Here is a 20,781-nt window from a genome sequence, read left to right as displayed (position 1 = left end):
ATTTGTCAAGGAGATTATTCTTTTTGTGTATGTGAATTGAATGATAATGTCAGCTCATTTTGGTGAGAAGCCTTTTGTGGTTATTATTGCCTCATTCTGCCAAATGGCTCCTCCAAACAAGTGAAACGTTTTGTCTGTCTGACCTTGGTTCTTCTCCATAAGGGGCAGCGTTGTATCATCATAACCCGGTTTGCCATTCTTGGTTCCTTTAGGGGTTGTTGCCACCGCCGGCTGAAAGAGAATTGTTGTTACACATTTTATTATTGCTGCTAATTTTGTGTAAATTAAACATTGTTCAGTTATTTGGTAATATTCTGCATATCACTGGCATCGGGTTGAAACCTCATAACTCACAATTTGGTAAATTCAATATTTTTTCAGAAATCTATAGTATTGGTCAGTCCACATGTGTGGTTGTTATTTTTTTTTTTACAAATAACAAGTGTTGAGAATGGCTTGCTCTCATTGATGTTGCAATGTTAATGATCGCTTTGGAGGTACAAGGTTACGGCCCGACGCCAGCGATAAGCTCCCATCAGTTTCAGCTTCTTTCGTAGCCACAGCTGCACAAGCTCATGAAATCCAGTACTAAAGATGTATCGAGCTTGCTGCCTTTAAAAAGACAATATTGCTAGTTTGCACTCTCATTTAGCTACAGTAAACGGTCAAGTAACACAATTATTTGAAACACTCAATAAGTTGCAATGCGCTATTTTACACGGACAGTAAACAATGACCACAAATATAGATAGCCTAACAATAAAACATAAATAATAAAACTAAAAAACTAAAATTGATGAATAGAATTTTGTCTAGGCAGGATATGTTTTCAAAAGTTGTGTTTCAAGGGACTGCAACCTTAAATGTGAAGAATGACATCCACTGACATATGCCGTACCTGGAAATGGCTCTTGTTCCAGCCATCCTTTGTCAAAGCGTTCCGTAGTTCCTTATAACTCCACACAGTCTGCAGGACATGAGATGCGGCTTTTGTTTCTCGGGTTGACTGGCTGCGGGGGCAAAAAAAAAAAGAAGTGGAAATAATTTACGCTAGCAACAAGTGTGTTTTTAATTCAAAGGCATATCTCCTTGTAATAGCTACTTGTGAAACACCAGCATTAATTACACATAGAAGAGCTTTCACTTGAAAGTAACACAATCTCATGAGATGTGCAATGACTCCTAAGTAGTTTGTATGTGGATAAACTGCATATTTATTCATTTAGAGTGGCTCTTTGTGTGATCAATATGTCATCTTATTCCAACATTGAGAAGGGCATAGATTAAAATTGTGGTGGAATTTTCTTTTTCACACTTTAGAATTGGAAAGGGGTGACACTAATTTGAATATCTCCCTTAAGTATTGTCAAAATGATGGATGGCAGAATGGTTGGATGAGAGAGAGAGAGGGAGAGAGGGAGAGAGAGGGGGAAAATATTTCTGTTCCATATTCGACCTTTGCCATAAAATACATGTCCTATGAATATAAATATGAAGTATCAAATATAAGAATATGCATAAATATGTACAGCAGATTAAAAGGTGAGAGAGCATTTTCAGAGTGGAGATTCCACAAACTAGTCGACTTTACTACTCCACAGATGACATCGACTAGTCGCTATTCATGTGTTTTTGGCTTGAGGAGGAAGCAAAAGCGCTTTACAGCAACAGATGAGTGCACTGAATGAAATGAGTTTGCCACCTTAATTGATTCAAATTGCCTTCTATTTGTTAACGCACAGCTTTGTTAAGTGAGGGAGAACAAGGGTGAGAAGCAGGACTCCAGCAGGATCTAGAACAATTTTTGAGGCCGCACTATCAAAGGGGGAACAAGAGTGGGGAATTATTCCATCGCGCACAAATAGATCCATGATTATTTGCAAGCACTGCTCAATTCCCACCATGGAGAACCATGCATGTTGTGCTGGGGCCAAATGTTAATAAACTCAGAGCATGAGCTGTCCAGTGTGGGTGGATATAGATTCTTGCAAAGCATTCCCTTCTGTAATTTTTAAAAGTTACAGTATAGTACTGTACTGAAAAAAATATCAATGACATGATAAAAAAATATGATGGCAGGCAACCGCTATTACAGACTGACTACATTTTATTTTGATAAATCCTCATGCTGATGAAAGAAAGAAATGTAGGGGCACCTGGTCCGGTTGATAGCGACTAGCTTCTCGATGGCCTGGGCCTGAATGAGAGATCGGGCGTTTTCAGAGCTGTCTGTGACAATCTCGTGGATGGTGTTGAGGATGGCGACCACAGTGTCCTCCTCCAAGTTCTTGGCTGGTCGCTGCTGTCCGCTGGGCAAGTTACTGACCAAGTCACGCATGGCGTAACTTCCTATTAATACATGAAAAAAAAATACTGTCAATAAAAATAAGTGAAAAGGAATGGAACTGCATTTCTCTTCCTGAAGGCACAATCTAAAACACAAGAATCCAAAATGATTAGGCAGAACAATTAGTGTCCGCTTGATAATCAATAAAATACCTTACAAAATGTTACTTTATCTGTGAACACATTCAAAAGTTGGGTAAAAAAAGGGCCTTACATAAAACCCCTACAGTATTGAGTGTGTGTTGACATTATGCTTGAGTGTTTACCAATGAGGTCCTTGTTGCGGCGGTCGATGGAGAGGTTGCGCAGGGCGATAGCCACAGCCCGGACTACCTTGTCGGAATCGGAGCGCAACAGCTCCACCAGTATGGGGAGACCTTTCTCTTTACGCACTGTGGCTCGGATGTAGTTGGACCACTGCGGGAGGGGTGCAGAAACACACACAGAGCGTCGGATGTGAGTGCATTTTATATGTTTATTACTTTTTGGGATGGCCCGGGGTCTCTAACTAATACTAAGATGGAACAATCTGACAACTATGGCTAACTCAAAATACCACACAGGGGCTCTAACAGACATTTTTATAAAATCATTTAAAATTGTCCAATTTTATCCATGACATTTTTGTAAAATAAAATATACATAGGATGTGAAAGAAGCATTAATATTCAAACCTATCCTTGAAAAGTAATCTGTTGGATGGATTCAAGCCACAAGATGGCAGTAGTGCCCCTTAAAACGTTCAGCACCAGCGACACCAAAAAGCAAAGGTGGCTGGCTATAGGTTAGAATTTTGAGAACAAGCTAAGCCAAAAGAGAGAGCACAGGCTTAGCCCAGCAGCCAGATGTGACAAATGTATAAGCAGCTCTACTTGCTGCAGAATCTGGCCTGGGGACCTGCTGATCAGCTTGCACAGGAAAAATGTAGCAAGGGAGAAAAGGATTTGTCCTCAAAATGACCACCTTTGCTGGGAATCACTCCAGCTAAACTATCGAGAGGATAAAATGTGACAATAAGTGATGGATTAAAATTAACCACTCGTGTGATTCTTCCAAAGTAGCTGGAGGTGCCTGCTGATGACAATGTCATACGACTGAAAGGTCACACTGCCCTGATGGCCGCTGTGGGCTGAATACACGTGTATAAAAAACAGCGTAGTCTTTGCTAGAATCTAACAATGAGCTTTTCCTGTTCATAATTCACAGCTGCTTTCAAGCCAGGCAGCCTCTCAGTATATCTCCTGCTGCTTTAATTGGAATAAATGTCTGGTCCTGGCCACGGACTTTCTCATCTCATCTATCGTCAGAGACAAACATCTAACAGTGATGTGTGCATTAGTTTCACAACATACTAGTGATATTAGAATTAATCAATTACACTTTGTACTTAAGATATCTCTATCGTTATCTCATTCAATTTCACAGTATGTTTTTTTTTTTTACTCATTTGCTCCCAAAAAGTTATAAAAACGATCTATTTTAAATATTGCCATGTTCCCAAAAACATATTTATACGTTTTTTATTTGTTTTATGCTAGAGCATACAGAAGGCTTTGATGCAGCGTCTGACTTGAAGAGGTCACTTAAAGCAATGGTAGTTACTACAAAAAAACAGCCAGCAGTTGGAAGCAAAGTATAAGAGATCAACCAGGGCCATGTCGCAACAAGCTCTTTTCCATAGTGTTTTGAACAGCTTTGTAAATAATTATAAAACTTAGCTATATTCTAATGCTAATTGCTGCAAAACGGAAACAGATATAAATATACTTTTTTTTTTCCTGATGAAAGAAGAGACTCTAATCTTTCTTTTGGTAGGTTCCATGTTTTTAGAGCAATAGAACACAATGTTCTGTGAATGTCTGTCTGTTCTTGAAAAATCTGTCAAAATCCAGTAAAACAGAGCAAAGGGGGTTGCTTCAGTAAAAATGGCTGGGAGTGAATGAGTTAATTATTACTAGTAAGAGTGACCCTTTTGCTTTTGGATGTATCCCAAGCATTGATTTCTCAACTCATGACCTATCCATCTGAAATATAAAAAAACAAAAACAAAAAAACCCCAAATGTTGTTGCAAAAATAAATATGTCAAACATGGTGTCTGCTGTACCATCCCCACCCTTACACTCACAGTCCATTGCCCAGCACCAAGGTTCTGCAGAGCCCCAGCAGCAGCCTCCAGGGTGTTGAAGTTTTGGCTCTCAGTCAGCAGAGAAAGATAGAGTCTCACCACTTCTGGTTGATAAAGAAGCTCAAAACCTAGAAGGAAACATACACACGAAAAGACAGACTTGACACGAGAAAATGGTCAAACATTCTTTGAGCAACATCGCCGCTAACTATGGTATGAAAGCATAATGACAGTCAATACTTGAGAATGACAAACAAGGAGACCACAAGGAGATTATTGATCTGACGAGTCCAGAGTTTCTGATATTTTGCTCTCGTTTGCACATAACACATCCACCATTGTTAATCAGGCCTCCCTCTGATAGGAACATAATGACATTATCGGCTATTAGACAAATCAGACACAGGGAGGGAAAGGCAGACAGGCACAGAATCTCAAAGTCTGCAGTCATTTTCCAAGTGAGATTTTGCACAGTGTCAGTTGTTGTCAAGGTCATTCAGAACCGTTCACATTATATCATTAACAACAGTAAACATCACATTAGTGGGTCAGAGGCTCGGAGCGGAATTATTGTAATTATTTAGTCTGCAATTACATAATTTTCTATTCAGTTATAAAAAGCACAAACTATTAGTACACATTGAGGGTGTATCTAAAGTGTCCCAATGCAACAGTAAAGCACTGAGCAGATATATGTACTGTATAGTATGTTTCTTGCTTAATAGAGGCAGATGGTGAATCAATAGCACAGAGAGAAATAAATGGATTCAATAAAAACCTGGAGTGTGGCCAAGGCAGCATTGCTATAAGAATTGTGACTTCTGCTGACCTGTGCAGACCACTCACTGCTGATAAAGACACAACAAAATAAACATTTTGACCAAACGCTTCCTTCCTATTATCTGCAAGAGGAAAGAGAGAGTTTGCAATTGGCCTCTCAGCTCCAATGAGAAAATAAGCCACTGTTTTATCCTACAGTAAATCTTCAATTGACAATATTTTTAGGCTCTACTTAAAACCCCTATGTTATATTGGTGCTGATATACTGTATAGTAATCCTTTTTGTTGACATTGCCATTCCACCAAAGGAAAATGTATTCTTAGAAAAGTGTATTTCAAAGGGTTTAAGGGAGCTGGAGGATGATGCATGATGCTACCGTGCAAAGAACCACTAAAACTGCATTATAAAGTTGGGCTTCCCATGACGCACATTGAAACTTGGGAAGGACATAAGAGCTTTACGATATTAAGTCCTAAAACAAACGTCTTATTTGTACAAGCACTGCACAGTTCTCAAAAGGAAAGATAGCACTGGTACTAGAGCCAGCACAACATCATATATATACAGGCTAGTCTAGAATTAATATAGAGCACTTAAGTAGGTGATAGTGGATTGCCTTGGCAATGACAAATGTGTTTTTTTCTTCTTCTCCATAATTACAAGCCAGTGTAACAATTAGAATGATTTTCTTTAATGTGCAAAAACATACAGTAGATATTTTCCTCCAAATCATACAAGCTTGCTACAATTTGTTGTAGTGAGAATATTAATGCAATCTGCAGCAGAATCATGAGTTGTGCACGTGACCCCGCCTTGTGAGCAGGTAAGAGCATCAATCACATCTACTCTCCTTAATAGGCACTAGACTAGAGTGGAAAGTCGACCGCTCAGCATCCTTCTGCACGATCCTCATCTTTCTGGGTAACTGTGCCTAATCAGCAAGCTGGAAAGCCTTTTTAGAAACAATCCAGTTCATCTGCAACTTGGAATCAAACACACAGTGCTGAGAATCAGCTAATTCCGCTTAATATGATACAATTCTTGCTAATGAAATGTGCATAGGTCAGTACATATTTTCTATATCTGTAGTGCACTTGTCAGGCAGCACCTAAAAACGTCAATTGAACTGGTATTTGCTGTTAAACAAGGAATTCACTGGGCATTGTTAGTAAAAATATTTTGTTACTCTTTTGGGCCAGAAAATAAAAAGAAATAATATTTAGTTTTATCTTTTTAGCCTGGGCATAATGTCTGCCCGAAGTGCCTGGGGTCTCTCCTAATAATGTTGGCCAGATTAAAGTCTGTTGCAATCATCTACTGAAGTGCCACTGTGATCTTCAGTCATCTCCTGCCAGTCTGCTGGCTGTCTTATTTTCACTTTGTAGACACAGGCATAGCCATCATTTCAGAAGTGTGTATGTGTGTGTGTGTGTGTATGTGTGTGGGGGTGGGAGCGAGTTAGCCTACTTTTCTAAGCAAATGATCATCCTACTGTATACCATTCAAGTACTCCTTTCCATAGTGGACAAATAACCAAATAGCCAAACTGTCAATTTTTAGTTGAGGTAAACAATGACAGTAAAGAATACTCTAAGTAGCCAAATAATTAAATGTCCAAAATATGTGTGCAATGTGCATTGTGGAAACGTCACTAGTGTTACAGTACGTGAATTATTTTGTGACTGATGTATTTGTTGAAGCATTAATAAATACTAGTGGGAGTCGCAAACAAAACCCAGGCAACTATATTAACGGTAATAATAACTGATTAGCATAAGAGCTTGACCACTTTGCCATCCTCCGACCCTGCTATAATAGTAAGAAGCGGGATTTCAATGTTTTAGGGCAGATAATGATTTCAGACCAAGCAGTTATTTATGTTTTGAATTAAAACAACAATAACAATTAGCCATCTAAACAAAACAAGCTAGCTAGCCTTACAAGTAAAGTTACAATAAAAATATGACCACTATGTACCAGTTCCTAAAAGGGTAACTTTTTTCCATAGTTGCAAGACAGTACAAACCTGATAGCTGCTCCCATGGGTCCTTTGCTGTGTTGTGGATGGTACAAACTCCTATCTTAAAATGTATTTCAAAATAAAAGTCCCAAATTGATTATTTCATTTTAGTCACACCACATGATTCATAAAATGGACATCATCGGACAAACATATCCTTCAATGACCCTTTATTCTTTTAAGCTGCAACAATAGATATATTTATAGTTTCCCATAAATAAAAAAAAGTTATCGATGTCGCGGAGCAGGAAGTTATCGGTTATCGTATCGGTGAAAGAAAAAAAAAGTTATCGCGCATTCTTAAAAAAATCATTAGTCAATATAATATATCATATCATCGCTAGTTAGAAAAGATTCTCCAGTATTTGCAGACTACATACTGTAGCGTATTCATGTTGCAAATCACATGTGTGAATGTCCATTCCCTTTCACCAAGCGTCGTTCACAGTTTGGTGCTTTTTAAGTAAACTAGCACTAAACAAGCTTACACCTCATTACAGAACGTCCCATCACTACTTTATAGGAGCAAATCAACTTCCACTAATTTGTTGTGCCCCCGTTAAACTTGTCTAAAGCACGTCTATTATCAACACATCGCTACGCAGTGACCAAGTGTGCGTGTAAAGTGGCATGATTAATGTGGGACTTAAGTGTTACTTGTGGAGGCGTCCATAAACAACCCCCCAACCTACACCAAAAAAAGGCAACTGAGCGATTTTTATGTCTGTCTATATATTAATAAATGATAGGACAATCAATTAAAAAAAGATTTGTTCCTGACAGCCTTACATTGACTGACTCCTTCAGAGAGTGTAAAACGACTGTGAAAACGCCAACAACAAAGTTACAGCACTAATGGTTCATGTCGTTTTAGTATCGACTGCAATTAAGGGCAAGATGCAGCAGTGAGGCAAGCTGGTAAAATGTAATGGATTATCTGATACAGGAGTAAGACACTCAAAAGTCAACTTTTCTTTCACACAAACACCACCTACAGTCTGCCATCAGCATTCTTGTAGGGTGGATTAGTTGCAAAACACCTGGATCTCAATAATACACACAGACATGGCGCCACAAACACCAGGGCCCTTGCATGTCAAAAAGAGATGCTCGTCAATCAAACAGGTACAAGCCTCAGCCTCAAAACAATCCCTCTGTTGTTTTCTTTTTTTTCCAGGGGAGATGTGGAGGTAGAGCATCAGAAAACAAACAACAGGACATAAATAATTCTTCCATCTCGGAACAGCCCAAACCTTTGCAGTATTGACTTAAAGTTAGCTCAGACATTAGTCATCCCCACCCCCCACCCCCCTGTCGTGCAGAAGGAAGACAGAGCAAAAATAAATACTTAAAGACCAATGGGAACAGCACTGACCGACCACAGATTTGTTGTTTTTTTGTATTGTATGCATTGTTTCAATAAGGAAGTTTTGAGTTGTTGACTCTCCACTCTCATGCCATGCACATTTGACCCCACCAGCTTGCTTTCATGTCTTTATACAAACGTATGCAGCCACATGGGAAACTAATGAAGACACTTGAAAGGCAGAGGCACAGAGAGGCAACAATTTACAGTATCATTACAAGAACTGTGAGCTGCTTGTTTAATAAGGGTCAGAGTTCTCCTAGTTTAATTAAATACCAAATGATCAGCAATGGAACTCTGGAAACAAAACAAAGTAAATTGGCAAGACCTTCAGTGTTTTAAAAACGCCATCCTTTTATCTGAGCCACATCGTTTTGAGGAGATTCACAATGATGGAGCTGATCACAATACAGTTATTTCCACTACACCGAACCCCTCTTACAATGTGATTCATCTTTTGCTTTGCTACTGTATCATAGGCTTTAGAGCAATTTACTTTTTACAGTATACAGGCAAGTTTGACTTGATAGATTTATAGACTTGACAGATAGATAGCTTGATAGATAGCTGAATTTGAAATGTATTTTAAAGCTAGATGTGAGTCAGAGAAACATGTTTTTGAATTACAAACTGTCTTTCTCGGTCTGTGCTACCATTCATATTGTGGTAAAGCCCCTGGTTATAATGCAGGATTCATAGAAAACAAACTCTTCGACTCAAGTATGCTGAATGAATTTATAGCATCCAAGTATCTCCAACCGAAGCTTGAGGCAAAGTCTGATAAAAGCTTGTATTTTCGAAAATATATTCACCGTTTGTCTTAAAAGGCACCCCTCCTAAATCCCCCTTCATATGGACAGCAGCCAGGAGTCAAAGCTTCATTATATCCCCTGGTACCCATTTGGACTGTTCTGTAGGTTGGCATCTCTACGGGCAGCCCCGGGGCATGGGACATTAGCATACCCATACTGCAGTTTTCTGGATGCTGACAAAGGAAAGCAGAATGCGGCTGTGAGCCCGTCTTGTACAGCTGCCCATCAGCTTTGGGTCACAAAGATGTCCTGGTGTGATCGGATGGTTGAGGGGACAAGACAGTTGGGGAAGATTATAGAGTGTCAAAAGAGACAAATAGACAACTCAGACCCCCTAGCTTGTACTTCCTCCATATCTGCCTTTCAACATCAGGTGTCCATCGCCAATTATACCAACATTTCCAGGCTATGAAAGACCATTATGGTACAACAGGAAACTTTCGTAGCACAAAATTAAATCCTACTGTACGGTTTTTGAACCACATAGGACATATTGATGAGGCAGCCAAAAACATGCTGGCAAATTGACTTGAAACTGACAGGAAAGCCCCAACTTTATCCTGAAATCCAAGTCGAGTCTAAATGTTGATACATATTGATACATTTTCTGTCCCAAAGGTCTATAAGTGAATGAATTGCAATAATGTGTGTGATTGTTGCCATTATTTAGGAGATTATTTTTGTTATCACAATTAGATGGCCTTCCGATCTGTTTTACTTCTCTAAGATTCAGGATATAAATATATATTTATAAACTGTGCTATTTATACTAATGGCATAAATTGTGCTTGAAAGGCAGTAAACCCAACATTTTCGATGCATTTTACATATGACATCGCACAGGGGGAACTGAGAGTGATATCCTGGTAATGTTGTGACATTTACATCTTATGTTTGCATGGTAAATATTGAATGGAGGTGTTTTTGGTTGGTTGAAAATCAGTCAACATTTTTTTTTTGTATGCTTTTGGTAATGAACGAAACATAGGGGTCTAAATAATGGATTGGTCTAATGGTACATTTGGATAGTGCTATTTTACCAAGTGTGTGTGTGTGTGTGTGTGTGTGTGTTGAGGCTGAAATGACGGTTTGAAGTGGATAGCAGCTAGTGACAATCACAAAATTTCACATTAGCCTACAGAACATAGGTGTCATTGTCATATTTAATTGTTTCATTAGACATAATTAAATTAAAAACAATGGAATAAATCCAGAAGCTGAATGCCCTTTCAATTGAAGCTAATATTTAATTGTTTAAAAGCTTATCCATTTGAATGGTAACTGTGGAATACCCTGGTCCTCTGCCAATTCTACAGTATGCAGACACTGCAACTGCATATCGTAACAATACTGTACATTGGCAGCAGGTGAAAAAAAAACATTGGCAGGAACATTTGGTTTCACTTCCTTCTGACATTAATCCTTACGTCTCATTCCATATATTCCAAAACAAATTGCTGCATATGCACCCAAACTGCACTATAATTGATGTAGAAAATATGTTAAGATTAGTATACTATACATAATGTGCAGACTGACTTCATTCCTAAGTCCTCTCCGTTGCCATATGTTTTAATTTAGTCATTCTTGACAGCGGAGTCAGCAAAAAACAACATCCTAAAAAACCCTGTATTTTAGTGTAAACTCACATAATACAGAATGCTCTGGTCAATGTAATTAGTGCTTTCTAATTGATGACCTTGGCTGTACTGCTGCGCTTGTTGGCGCTGAAGACTGTCCACTGATTGGACCCTATGAAGTTGTAAAAGCTTACCTTTATTTACCATAAATCCACAGAAACAAGGATAAATATTACTCCAAGGACTCCAATTATCAGCCTAGAAATACCTGTGCTCCATTTAGTCTCTACTTCAAAACAAACATCTACTGAAATACTTAAAAAATAAGCAAAATGGGCATCTTTTAAAGAACAATATGTGAAGTAAATGTATAATTCTGTTAGATGGGTAAAATCCTCCTAAAAGTGAGCAAAGAAGACAGATATTGAAAGAAAGATCTAGAAAATGGGTCCACAGAGACAAGCTATAGAGGACATCTAACATTTTCTTTTGTAAATAACCACTTGAATCTGAAAGGCAAACGGAATCCCACAAAATTTCTTGCAGTCTGTGTAAAACTTCTCCCCAATGAATTTCATGGAATGCTGCAGTGGGAAATCACTCCAGTGATAGCCACAACACATGCAAAAAGGGATAAGGAACCGGAATCACAAAGCTATCATTTGGTGAAGTGTTCAGCAGTTTTGGTTTGGGTTTTGAGGTTGGATGTCCAGCCTCCGGGGTTTAAACAGAGATAATCCTGTGGATTGCTGCTTTTCTGAAGGATATTGAGCAACAGCAAGCAAGTGGTAGGGAATGTGTGTAGTATGGCGAGGGAAGTCAAATATATATGGTAGTGACTGGAATGGGAACTGAAGATGTATATAACTGAGGAAGATGTGGGCCAAAGGCTAAATGCTAATTGATGCGAGATTGGGATTGTAAAGACATTACTCCAACACACATTTATATAGAGACACTTGGAATAATATGATACTGAAACCAACTGTGTCTTTAAAATGTCAAAAATCCCAGATATATATATGTATGAAAAAAATCTTAGAGTGCTTCCAAACCAGACCTTGAAAGCTTCCAACTGGCAAATTGTAATGTACAGAAACTAACGGAAGCATGGAAACAGCTAAACACACTGCATACATAATTAATCTTTGGTAAATATGTATCCTGTTAGCATGTCATTATAAATGCTCATTAGCTGTCATGTTTTGTTCAGACATCTGATAAAACGCATGTCTTGTTTTCTTGTCTAAAGGAGCATTCTATCCCATCTTTGAGTATCTGATTAGATAGAAAAGCGCTATATAAATCCAATACATTATTATTATTATTATTATTATTATTATTATTATTAATATTATAGATGGTTATTTCACTCAATAGTCCAACATTCTTTATCTTCACAATCTTGCACTTTACGCTGACCAATAAGAAAAACAAACAAAAAAAACAAGCTCATGTGGTATGATGTGACACATTTGGGTGGACTTTCTTCCATGCAAAACACAAAAATAATAAATGTTTACAAATCCATGCACACGTACTGTACATAGAGATACAGTATATACAATCAGAATTACCGGTATATTTCCGTTATATTGCCCCTTTCTTACAGTTCTATATAAATCTTAGAATAAATAAGCAGAATTGACATACAGTATACTCAACAAAAATATAAACACAGTCAGATGTCAAAGGCACACCTGTGCACTAATCATGGTGTCTAATCAGCACCTTGGTATGGCACACCTGTGAGGAGGGATGGATTACCTCGGCAAAGGAGAAGTGCTCACTAGCAAGGATTTAGTCTGGTTTGTGAACAATATTTGAGAGAAATACTGATATTGTGAATGTGGAAGAAGTTGTAGATCTTTGAGTTCATCTAAAAAAAATGGGAGCAAAATAAAAAAAAGTGTTGCGTTTATATTTTTGTTGAGTGTATATGTGATTCAATGTAATCTCTGTATTTAGAGTTTTTTTTAAGTCTCCAAAAAGCACACGCAAGCTCAGATACCAATTTACAGTTTTGATGCCTATTAGAGTCACAAAATCAGCACAAATCTGATTATTATTTTGGGCAAATGCTGAATCCTGATTGAGGCGTACAATGATTTTCCATCCCCCTCGACTCCACTGGATTGGTGCACCGCAACCTCGCCCTCGGAGCGGACCTAGCATCCAGAATGCACGATGCCGATTGTGATGGTGGCTGACAGTGAAGGGATTTGCTGCGTCTGGATTGGTGTCAGCACCCATCCCTCATTTAATGCTTGTTCCAGCCCCATCAACCCATCACATGCTTAAGTGTGATGGATACTTTGGATTAACTCTTGTGTAGAGAATGACAATCCCAGCTGTTCTCTATGTATACACACGTCTAGCCAGACAGCAAGGTTGCTCTGTTCGCACAATAACACTTGACAGAGCTAGGATGTTGACTGAAAGTGATCTAAACCATCTTCAGTAGGCGTGCTGCGATTATTTTTCCTGTTCAATCTGCTATGCATATCGCAACCCCGAGATTTGGACCGCCTGTGGACATTGGTTTAAATACAGCAATGGATTAAGCCCAACGACAGTGTGCTGCGTGAGCTCTCATATAATACCACAACACATACACTCATTCGGTGGTCAACTGCCAAGATCATGTTGCACTACATCACAGTTCAATAACATGTTAGACATGCAGCCAATATAGAAAGTTTGAACATAAAAGTACCTACTGGACAAGGATCAAATCTAAAGACCAAATGGTTTATAGACCTTATGTTATGTTACCCACTCACTACACTTCACGCTTAAATCCACTTTAAAAACTATCATTTTTATTTTTCCCAAATCTTTTTCCTGCACTGCACATTGTTTTAGTAATTTTAATAAGATACTTTGTGTATCTTGACTTTGCTTGTGAACGAAATGCACTATTTAAATAAAGCTGTCTTGCCTTGCCTTAAAAAAAAAAAAAGTTGTCAATCATTCTTGTCTTCAATGACTAGATTCTACCAAATAGTGTAGTTCAGTTTGGTTCAGTTCAGTATTTTTTTTTTGTTTCACTGTATTAAAGTCGTTTTAGCAGATTTCCGAGATGTGCTAAATGAAGTTTATGCATCACCACAGCCCTGGGAATAAGTGCTGTAATTACCTTAAGTATATGTCGATGAATGCTGCATGTGTCATCACACATATGAAGCTGCAATGACTTCATTCCATGAATAATGTCTAGTGCAGTCGCACAGTATTATTATAGAAATCATTTTGTATTTTCAACAACATAGAAGGTGGTCTAATTTATTATGCCTCTCTTTTTTTTTTGTCTTTTAATCTCTATTTTTGTTGACTGCCAGAGCGGAAACCTGCGTGGAACGTGGGTTAGGAGAATGTGAACATCAGCTACATTGTACTAGCCATTCAGCTTTTTTTCTGTGGTGGCGTTCCTGAAAATAGAGCGAAGAATGTGAAAGACACATTTTGCAACCATTGGGACAGTCAATGAACAGTTGCCCTATGCATCAAGCTAACAAACAGACACACACCCAAAAAAAGAGCAGTTTTCCTGTACATGGTGTATGTGGACGCGATCTGTTTGTGTCTATTTTGCTTTATTTTTTAAACTTGTATGCACGTTTTATTTTATCCACATGTCCAGGTAGGAATAAGAAGCATTTATGCGGCAGTCGTAGTAATTAGGTCTCATCTTTCTATGAAATGTGACAGCAAGGAAGTGAGGCAGAAGGGGTGAATTTGGGGCGGTATCTCTAGCACATAAGTGGTGTTTAGTCTGAACAAGAGAGCGAGAGGTTTACTGCAGCAACCAATCCATCTGCAAGACCCAACGTCAGCGTTTTCTGTCTTGGTGTTAAATTCTACCCGCAAAAACAGAGAAGCTATGTGAAACTGCTGCTTGGAATTTAGAGTGCACAATCTATCATTTACAATATTCTGTTTTTAAATGACATGAAGTGTAGATGCTGTATTTTTTCCCTCCCATGCGCTATAATGGTACCACACTGGAGACTTGGCATTTAAGGCACAAAGAGGCTTTATCTTGAAAAAAAGGATCTGCTTGAACAAATGGTCTCACTGCACCAGGCTGTTCATCATGTCTTGTGGGTGGAGTGGTGATTTTGTTTCGAAGAATCTGATTCTTGTCAGTGAGCTTTTTAGTAAAATATGCGCAGCGACAGGAGCGGAGTGTGGCTCACTTTTTCTTAATTCAATCCAGCCTCACACTTTTCAGTGCAGCGGTGTAACAGAGAGCTCGTCAACACTGGTAGCACAGGAGTCTGTGTTCATTATTCCGCAAATAGAGATCTCCTGTGGGATGATAGCAAAGAGGGTTATACAATACAATGCATAACTGTTTGTCAATGCTAAGACCTTTCCACGAATTAAACACTCTAATCTTGGAAGACAAAGCAGTGAGACATATTATACAGCTGCTGTCAATTGACAAAAAACAACAACAAAAAACTGCCAATTATGCCATGGGTGATTGTGAGCAGAACAATAGAGAACGTGCAGGCCAAGAGGCAAGTGAAAAAGCAAGAAAGCCAACTTGCTGAGGCATTTCTAATATAATTCCAAATTGCTTTGGTGACTGCACGGAATTTGAAAAATAACTCATCAGTTCTAGCATACATGCTCCATCCTGACTGCTGATCCTTATTTTAAAAGGATCACATAGTCCGAGAGGCACAAAATGGCGACGAGACATAAACATTTGAGAGACAGTGTGAACGGTAAGGATTCCATATTCACTCAATATAATAACATATATAATAATATAACCTCTTTATAAGGAAAAACAGCTAAACTTAGTCTAGTTTCCACCAAGTAGCACCATTGTTGCTTGCTTACAATGCCTCCCTTGTTTTTTTGGTAAAACATCTAAACATATACAGTACAAAACGCACAAAAATACAAATAAAAGCAAAACACTTGACAGTAAGAGGACCATGACAACAGCCGTTTGAAAATCTACTTCTAGTCATATATACTCTGTCTGCAACGATGGCTTTGCCTCTTTAGGCTGGCGTTTGTTATGAGGTGTAGTGTACACAGTAATGACTTTTCAAGATTTGTGGTCTAATTTGTGTCTGCATCCATTGCCAATTAATAGGAGCCCAAAGTTCTGTACTGTTTTACCCTCTCAGACAGACATTGGCATAATGTGTGGATGTTAACAGACATACATATGTTGGATGGATAAGATGGTGAAATAAAGTTTTGGTACTTTTATTTCAATTTGTTCTCATTTTTGATACTACATTTATTTGTCTCTGCCTAAATACAATTCTGGAGATGACCTAAAAGCTTTGCTTAACCCCTGGGGTTTATTTTTTGCTTTTTGTTGGTTCTGACCAAGCCATTTCAAAATAAAATAACGCCCAGGGGTTAAAGCATAAAACCTTCTTCAAATCAAGGTGCAGTGGCGTCATGGCTCAGTGGAAGAGTGGTGGTCTCCCATCTGTGAGGTTGTGGGGTTGATTCTCACCCCTTCTACCATGTTGAAGTGTCCTTGAGCAAGACACTGAACCCCGATTTGCTCCCAGTGGACCTGGCAGCGCCCTGCATAGCAGCAGTCCACCACTGGTGTGTTAATAAGTGTGTGAGTGGCTGAATGTGAGGCATTGTAAAGCGCTTTGGACACCATATAGTGTAGTTAAGGCGCTATATAAAAAGCAGTCCATTTACCATTACCATTCAAATCAAGATAGCAGGAAGAGCACATCACACTCCTCAGCTCTCTGCTACATCCTCTGCTAACCTCCCAACCTGTGTGAAGGTTTAGCTGAGGTTTCAATTAACTGCAGGAAAAATGTTTCATCATCTCAGGGGCTGCTGCACTCACCAAAGCTCCAAAAGGATTTTTATTTTCACACATCAGAATTGCTTCTCATATCGCCTCTTCGTTCTTTTGTCTTTGTTCTGATCCAAAAGAATAATGGAGCACCATTAAGAATAAGTTCTTTCCATTACAGACCAAGATATTAAATATCTCTGCTAAAGAGGCATTACTTACAGCTAGATTTATGTGGATTATAACAACTGAATGGCAACTTCAATGTATGAGTGAATCAATTTCCAGCGCCAGACCACACAATATAGATAGAATCCAACTCTTATTTATGCCATACACGGTTGTTATTCTGATATTCTATATTAGTTACAACTAACGAGGAAGAATATCAAACAACCTCATTGTACAGGAAAACTGTTCCAGTATATAAAAGACATATCCACCCACCTGCATGATCGAATAGAACAGGTTCAAAAACACTTAAGTGTAAATAACTGCTTTCTCTATAGCAAATGTATGTATTCATGTCCCTATGTAACTCAATGGCAAGCATAAATAATCATTTAACTCTTTCAATGCTTTTACCATATCAAACTGGAATTGTATTTACTGTACATGTACCCAATCAGGTCTGTTCGTCTTGCATGCCATATCCATCTGATGCACACACACACACACACACACACACACACACACACACGCACACACACACACACACACACACACACACACACACACACACACACACACACACACACACACACACACACACACACACAAAAGAAAAAAAGAAACATTTTGCACTGCCAGGATGCACCTCAGTATCAACTCACTATATAAGATCACATCAGGACACGTAATCTGCCCGATCTCTTCACACCTCTGCACTGAATAAGGGCTGCTCTCAGTCTTTCTGCCTACATGACAAGCTGACATGGGGCTGGCAGAGACTATATATAGTGAGTACCAATAAAAAAAAAATACACATTTACAGAGATAAACCTTTACAGTCGCAAATCAGCGCACTTTCAAAGTGTTACTTAGATGACATAATAGGCCAAATGCCCATTTCCAATTGAAACCCTATATCCAATTTCTTTTGACTTTCTATTTACATGCACATTTCAAACGACACATAACCAATATGACTATGTTTACATTTATAAACCCCCACTGGTTTAGATGAGGCTAATGTCACATTAATACACTCACCTGCCATCAGCAATTACTGTATTTTCCTTATTGTTATACTGTATATACTTATGGTCCTACTGTATATTCCTTAATGTTCTCTATTTATATTGTTGATGCTGAATAAGATTTCTTTGTAAGTACACAGCGGATGACATTTTAGGACTGCTGTATATTATTGGCATTCTCTACTTTTCAACTTTATTCTATTACAACCTTGCAAATGACTGGCTTTGACTCAATCTGAAAAGGGCAAATCAGTGTAGACGATAGTTCATTACAACCTGCTTGTATAAGTGTTCCATGCTAATGTGGACTATTAGAAGGAAGTGATATTTACTCGCGTGTCTGCCACAAGACAGTGATGGAGCTGCGTGTGTGTACAGACCACAAATCGTGAAAAGTTCAAATAAGTTACTCACACATAACTAGACAAATGTCACATTTGTACCCAACCCAATACATACTATGCAACACGTGATTGCACCAACCAATAAACAGCGCACTAGCCAAAAATGAGATGACAGCAGAGGATTTTGTTTTATCAGAAGTACAATGGCATAGCTGCTATGCCATAGCAGCATATTTAACTCAAACAAATGAGAACACAATTCTCATTTAGACTTGGCACATTAATTACAATTTTTTCTTTATTTACAGCAGAGTTGGCTGTATGATAATGTGCTTTAAAATATAATGATGTGTCGGTCGCGAACGAACCGGCTCTGAGAGCCGGATCTTTGACATGAACGACGGGAGCCGGCTCCTGACTGGGAGCCGCTTTTTTTTTCGCTCTCTCTTTTTTCTCTCTCTAAAGCCGCATTTGATTGGTGAGTATGTGTGTGTGATGTCTCTGTGTCTGCGCTCAGCGCTGAGCAGCAAAAGGGGAGAGGGGCACACGACAGCACGCTGCAAGCAGTCACACACACTCGAACGCGAACGGGAGGGAGGAGACGAGAGAGAGGAGGAGAGCGCTTGTATAAACGGAAAGGTAAAAAAAAACATTTAAAAAATGAGTGACAAGAGAAAACGCAGCAATATATGGACACATTTCAATACAACAACTGACAAAACTAAGGCAGAGTGTAAAGTCTGCAAGACTAAAACTTCATATCGGGGAGGCTCTAGTGTGCATTGTTGCCACTTCAGTCCCATCTGAAAGAATCTTCTCAAAAGCAGGACATATATTAACGGAGAGAAGAAATAGGATCAACCCCTCAAAGTTGAGGCACTTGGCATTTCTGAATGTAAATCTAGACTGAAGAACACCGTTTTCTGGATGCAGATTTTTTCTTTTATTTTTATTTTACACATTTTAATTTATTTATATTTTGCTGTGCGATTCTGTTTGTCTGTTGTTTCACTTGAAAATTGTTATTGTTAAACCTTATTTAAGTTAATTTGTCAATAGTTAAATGTTTGTTTGCACTTTCTATTTGAGTTTATAGTCGAGTTTATAAATAAAAGTGTATTTTATACAACAAACATTTGATATAGTGCAATTTAGTAATTCATATTGCGCATTGTTTTAAATTGTTGTTGGTAATATATTTATTTAAGCGACAAAAAATCTAAAGAGCCATTTGGGAGCCGAAAGAGACGGCTCTTTTTAGTGAACCGAACCAAAAGAACCGGTTCCCTAAAAAGAGCCGGAATTCCCATCACTATTAAAATAATGTGCAGAGCAATTTGAACCGCCATTGAAGTACGTATACTGAAACAAATTTTAAAAACAGGGTGAACAAAATATAGTGCTTTCAAACATTGAAATGGCCAAACACAAACAAACATTAAGCAACAATTATTATTATTATTATTGTATTAAACGCGCCAGACAAACTACAGGTAAGTATTTGAGTTCAAGATGTGACAACACGCTTATTTTGTATTATTTGTAGTGCTCTTAGTATTGTAACATTTGAACAAAAATACCCATCCATCCATTTTCTATAACTGCTAATCCCGTTTATGGCAGCAGAGAGGTACAAACGTATTCTAACTGACTTCAGGCAAAAAAAAGGCAAGCTATTTCCTGACCTAGTGACTAATCAATCACAGGTCACATAAAAAAAAGAAAAGGCAACCATTCCCACTCACATTGACACCATCATTTAGTGGGAACTGAATCCACACAATATTGCTGCACAATATTCAGAATCACCAATAAGAATCACTATACCATCAGTGACAGTCAATTGCTGCTATCACAATGCAGATTTACGTCTGCTGGCGAGTTTGCACTTGACTGGACTCGAAAAAATGTATCCCACAGATGTGACTAGTGATCTGTTTCAGAGCTAACAACTTGTAATTCAATTTCGGCATGTTTCACTTGATGGTGAAGTGCCTACCTTTTGTCGGTTCAGTACGCTTGGGAAGATCCAACGTGTCGTAGTTTTTGTCATTCTCACCATTTTTTCTACCTGGATGGAGGAGAGAGCACAAGGCACAATGTAATTGACTAAGAAAAACATCTGAAATGTAGTCTTATTTGGGAAAGTAAAACTTCTAATGTTTAAAATATCTTGCGAAGACACATTTTATATAAGAAAACAGGTTGTCAATTGGGGACTCGGGATTTTAGCATAGAACTCCTCAGCTATAGAGCGAATAGGTATGTAAATAACCTTAGTTCCTCAACTCATTAAAAACTGTGCTCGCTGGATGTGTGTTTGGAGTAAGAACTAGTGGGAGAGTATGGTGCTTACACAATATAAGTATACATACATAAAGAAATCTGAGTATTGGAGATAATTTTAGCT

General features: G+C 38.4%; 1 protein-coding gene across 15 annotated transcripts in view; it reads right to left on the bottom strand.

Moving 5' to 3' along the window:
- The window catches only part of arvcfb (ARVCF delta catenin family member b), a 201,064-nt gene that overhangs the window by 7,169 nt on the left and 173,114 nt on the right, over positions 1 to 20,781 (bottom strand). For 14 of the 15 annotated variants that reach the window (XM_077560509.1, XM_077560507.1, XM_077560508.1 and 11 more), the window contains 6 exons: positions 20,371 to 20,442; positions 4,473 to 4,600; positions 2,613 to 2,763; positions 2,157 to 2,349; positions 899 to 1,010; positions 144 to 231 (listed from right to left, as the gene is read on the bottom strand). In XM_077560509.1, the coding sequence (XP_077416635.1) occupies positions 144 to 231; positions 899 to 1,010; positions 2,157 to 2,349; positions 2,613 to 2,763; positions 4,473 to 4,600; positions 20,371 to 20,442 (744 nt within the window). The remainder of the gene's footprint in view (positions 1 to 143; positions 232 to 898; positions 1,011 to 2,156; positions 2,350 to 2,612; positions 2,764 to 4,472; positions 4,601 to 20,370; positions 20,443 to 20,781) is intronic. The other variant, XM_077560505.1, reaches the window with a different exon arrangement.

Source organism: Vanacampus margaritifer, chromosome 3, assembly GCF_051991255.1.
Source record: "Vanacampus margaritifer isolate UIUO_Vmar chromosome 3, RoL_Vmar_1.0, whole genome shotgun sequence".
NCBI classification, from domain to species: domain Eukaryota; kingdom Metazoa; phylum Chordata; class Actinopteri; order Syngnathiformes; family Syngnathidae; genus Vanacampus; species Vanacampus margaritifer.
This window is presented reverse-complemented; position numbering and strand designations above follow the sequence as displayed.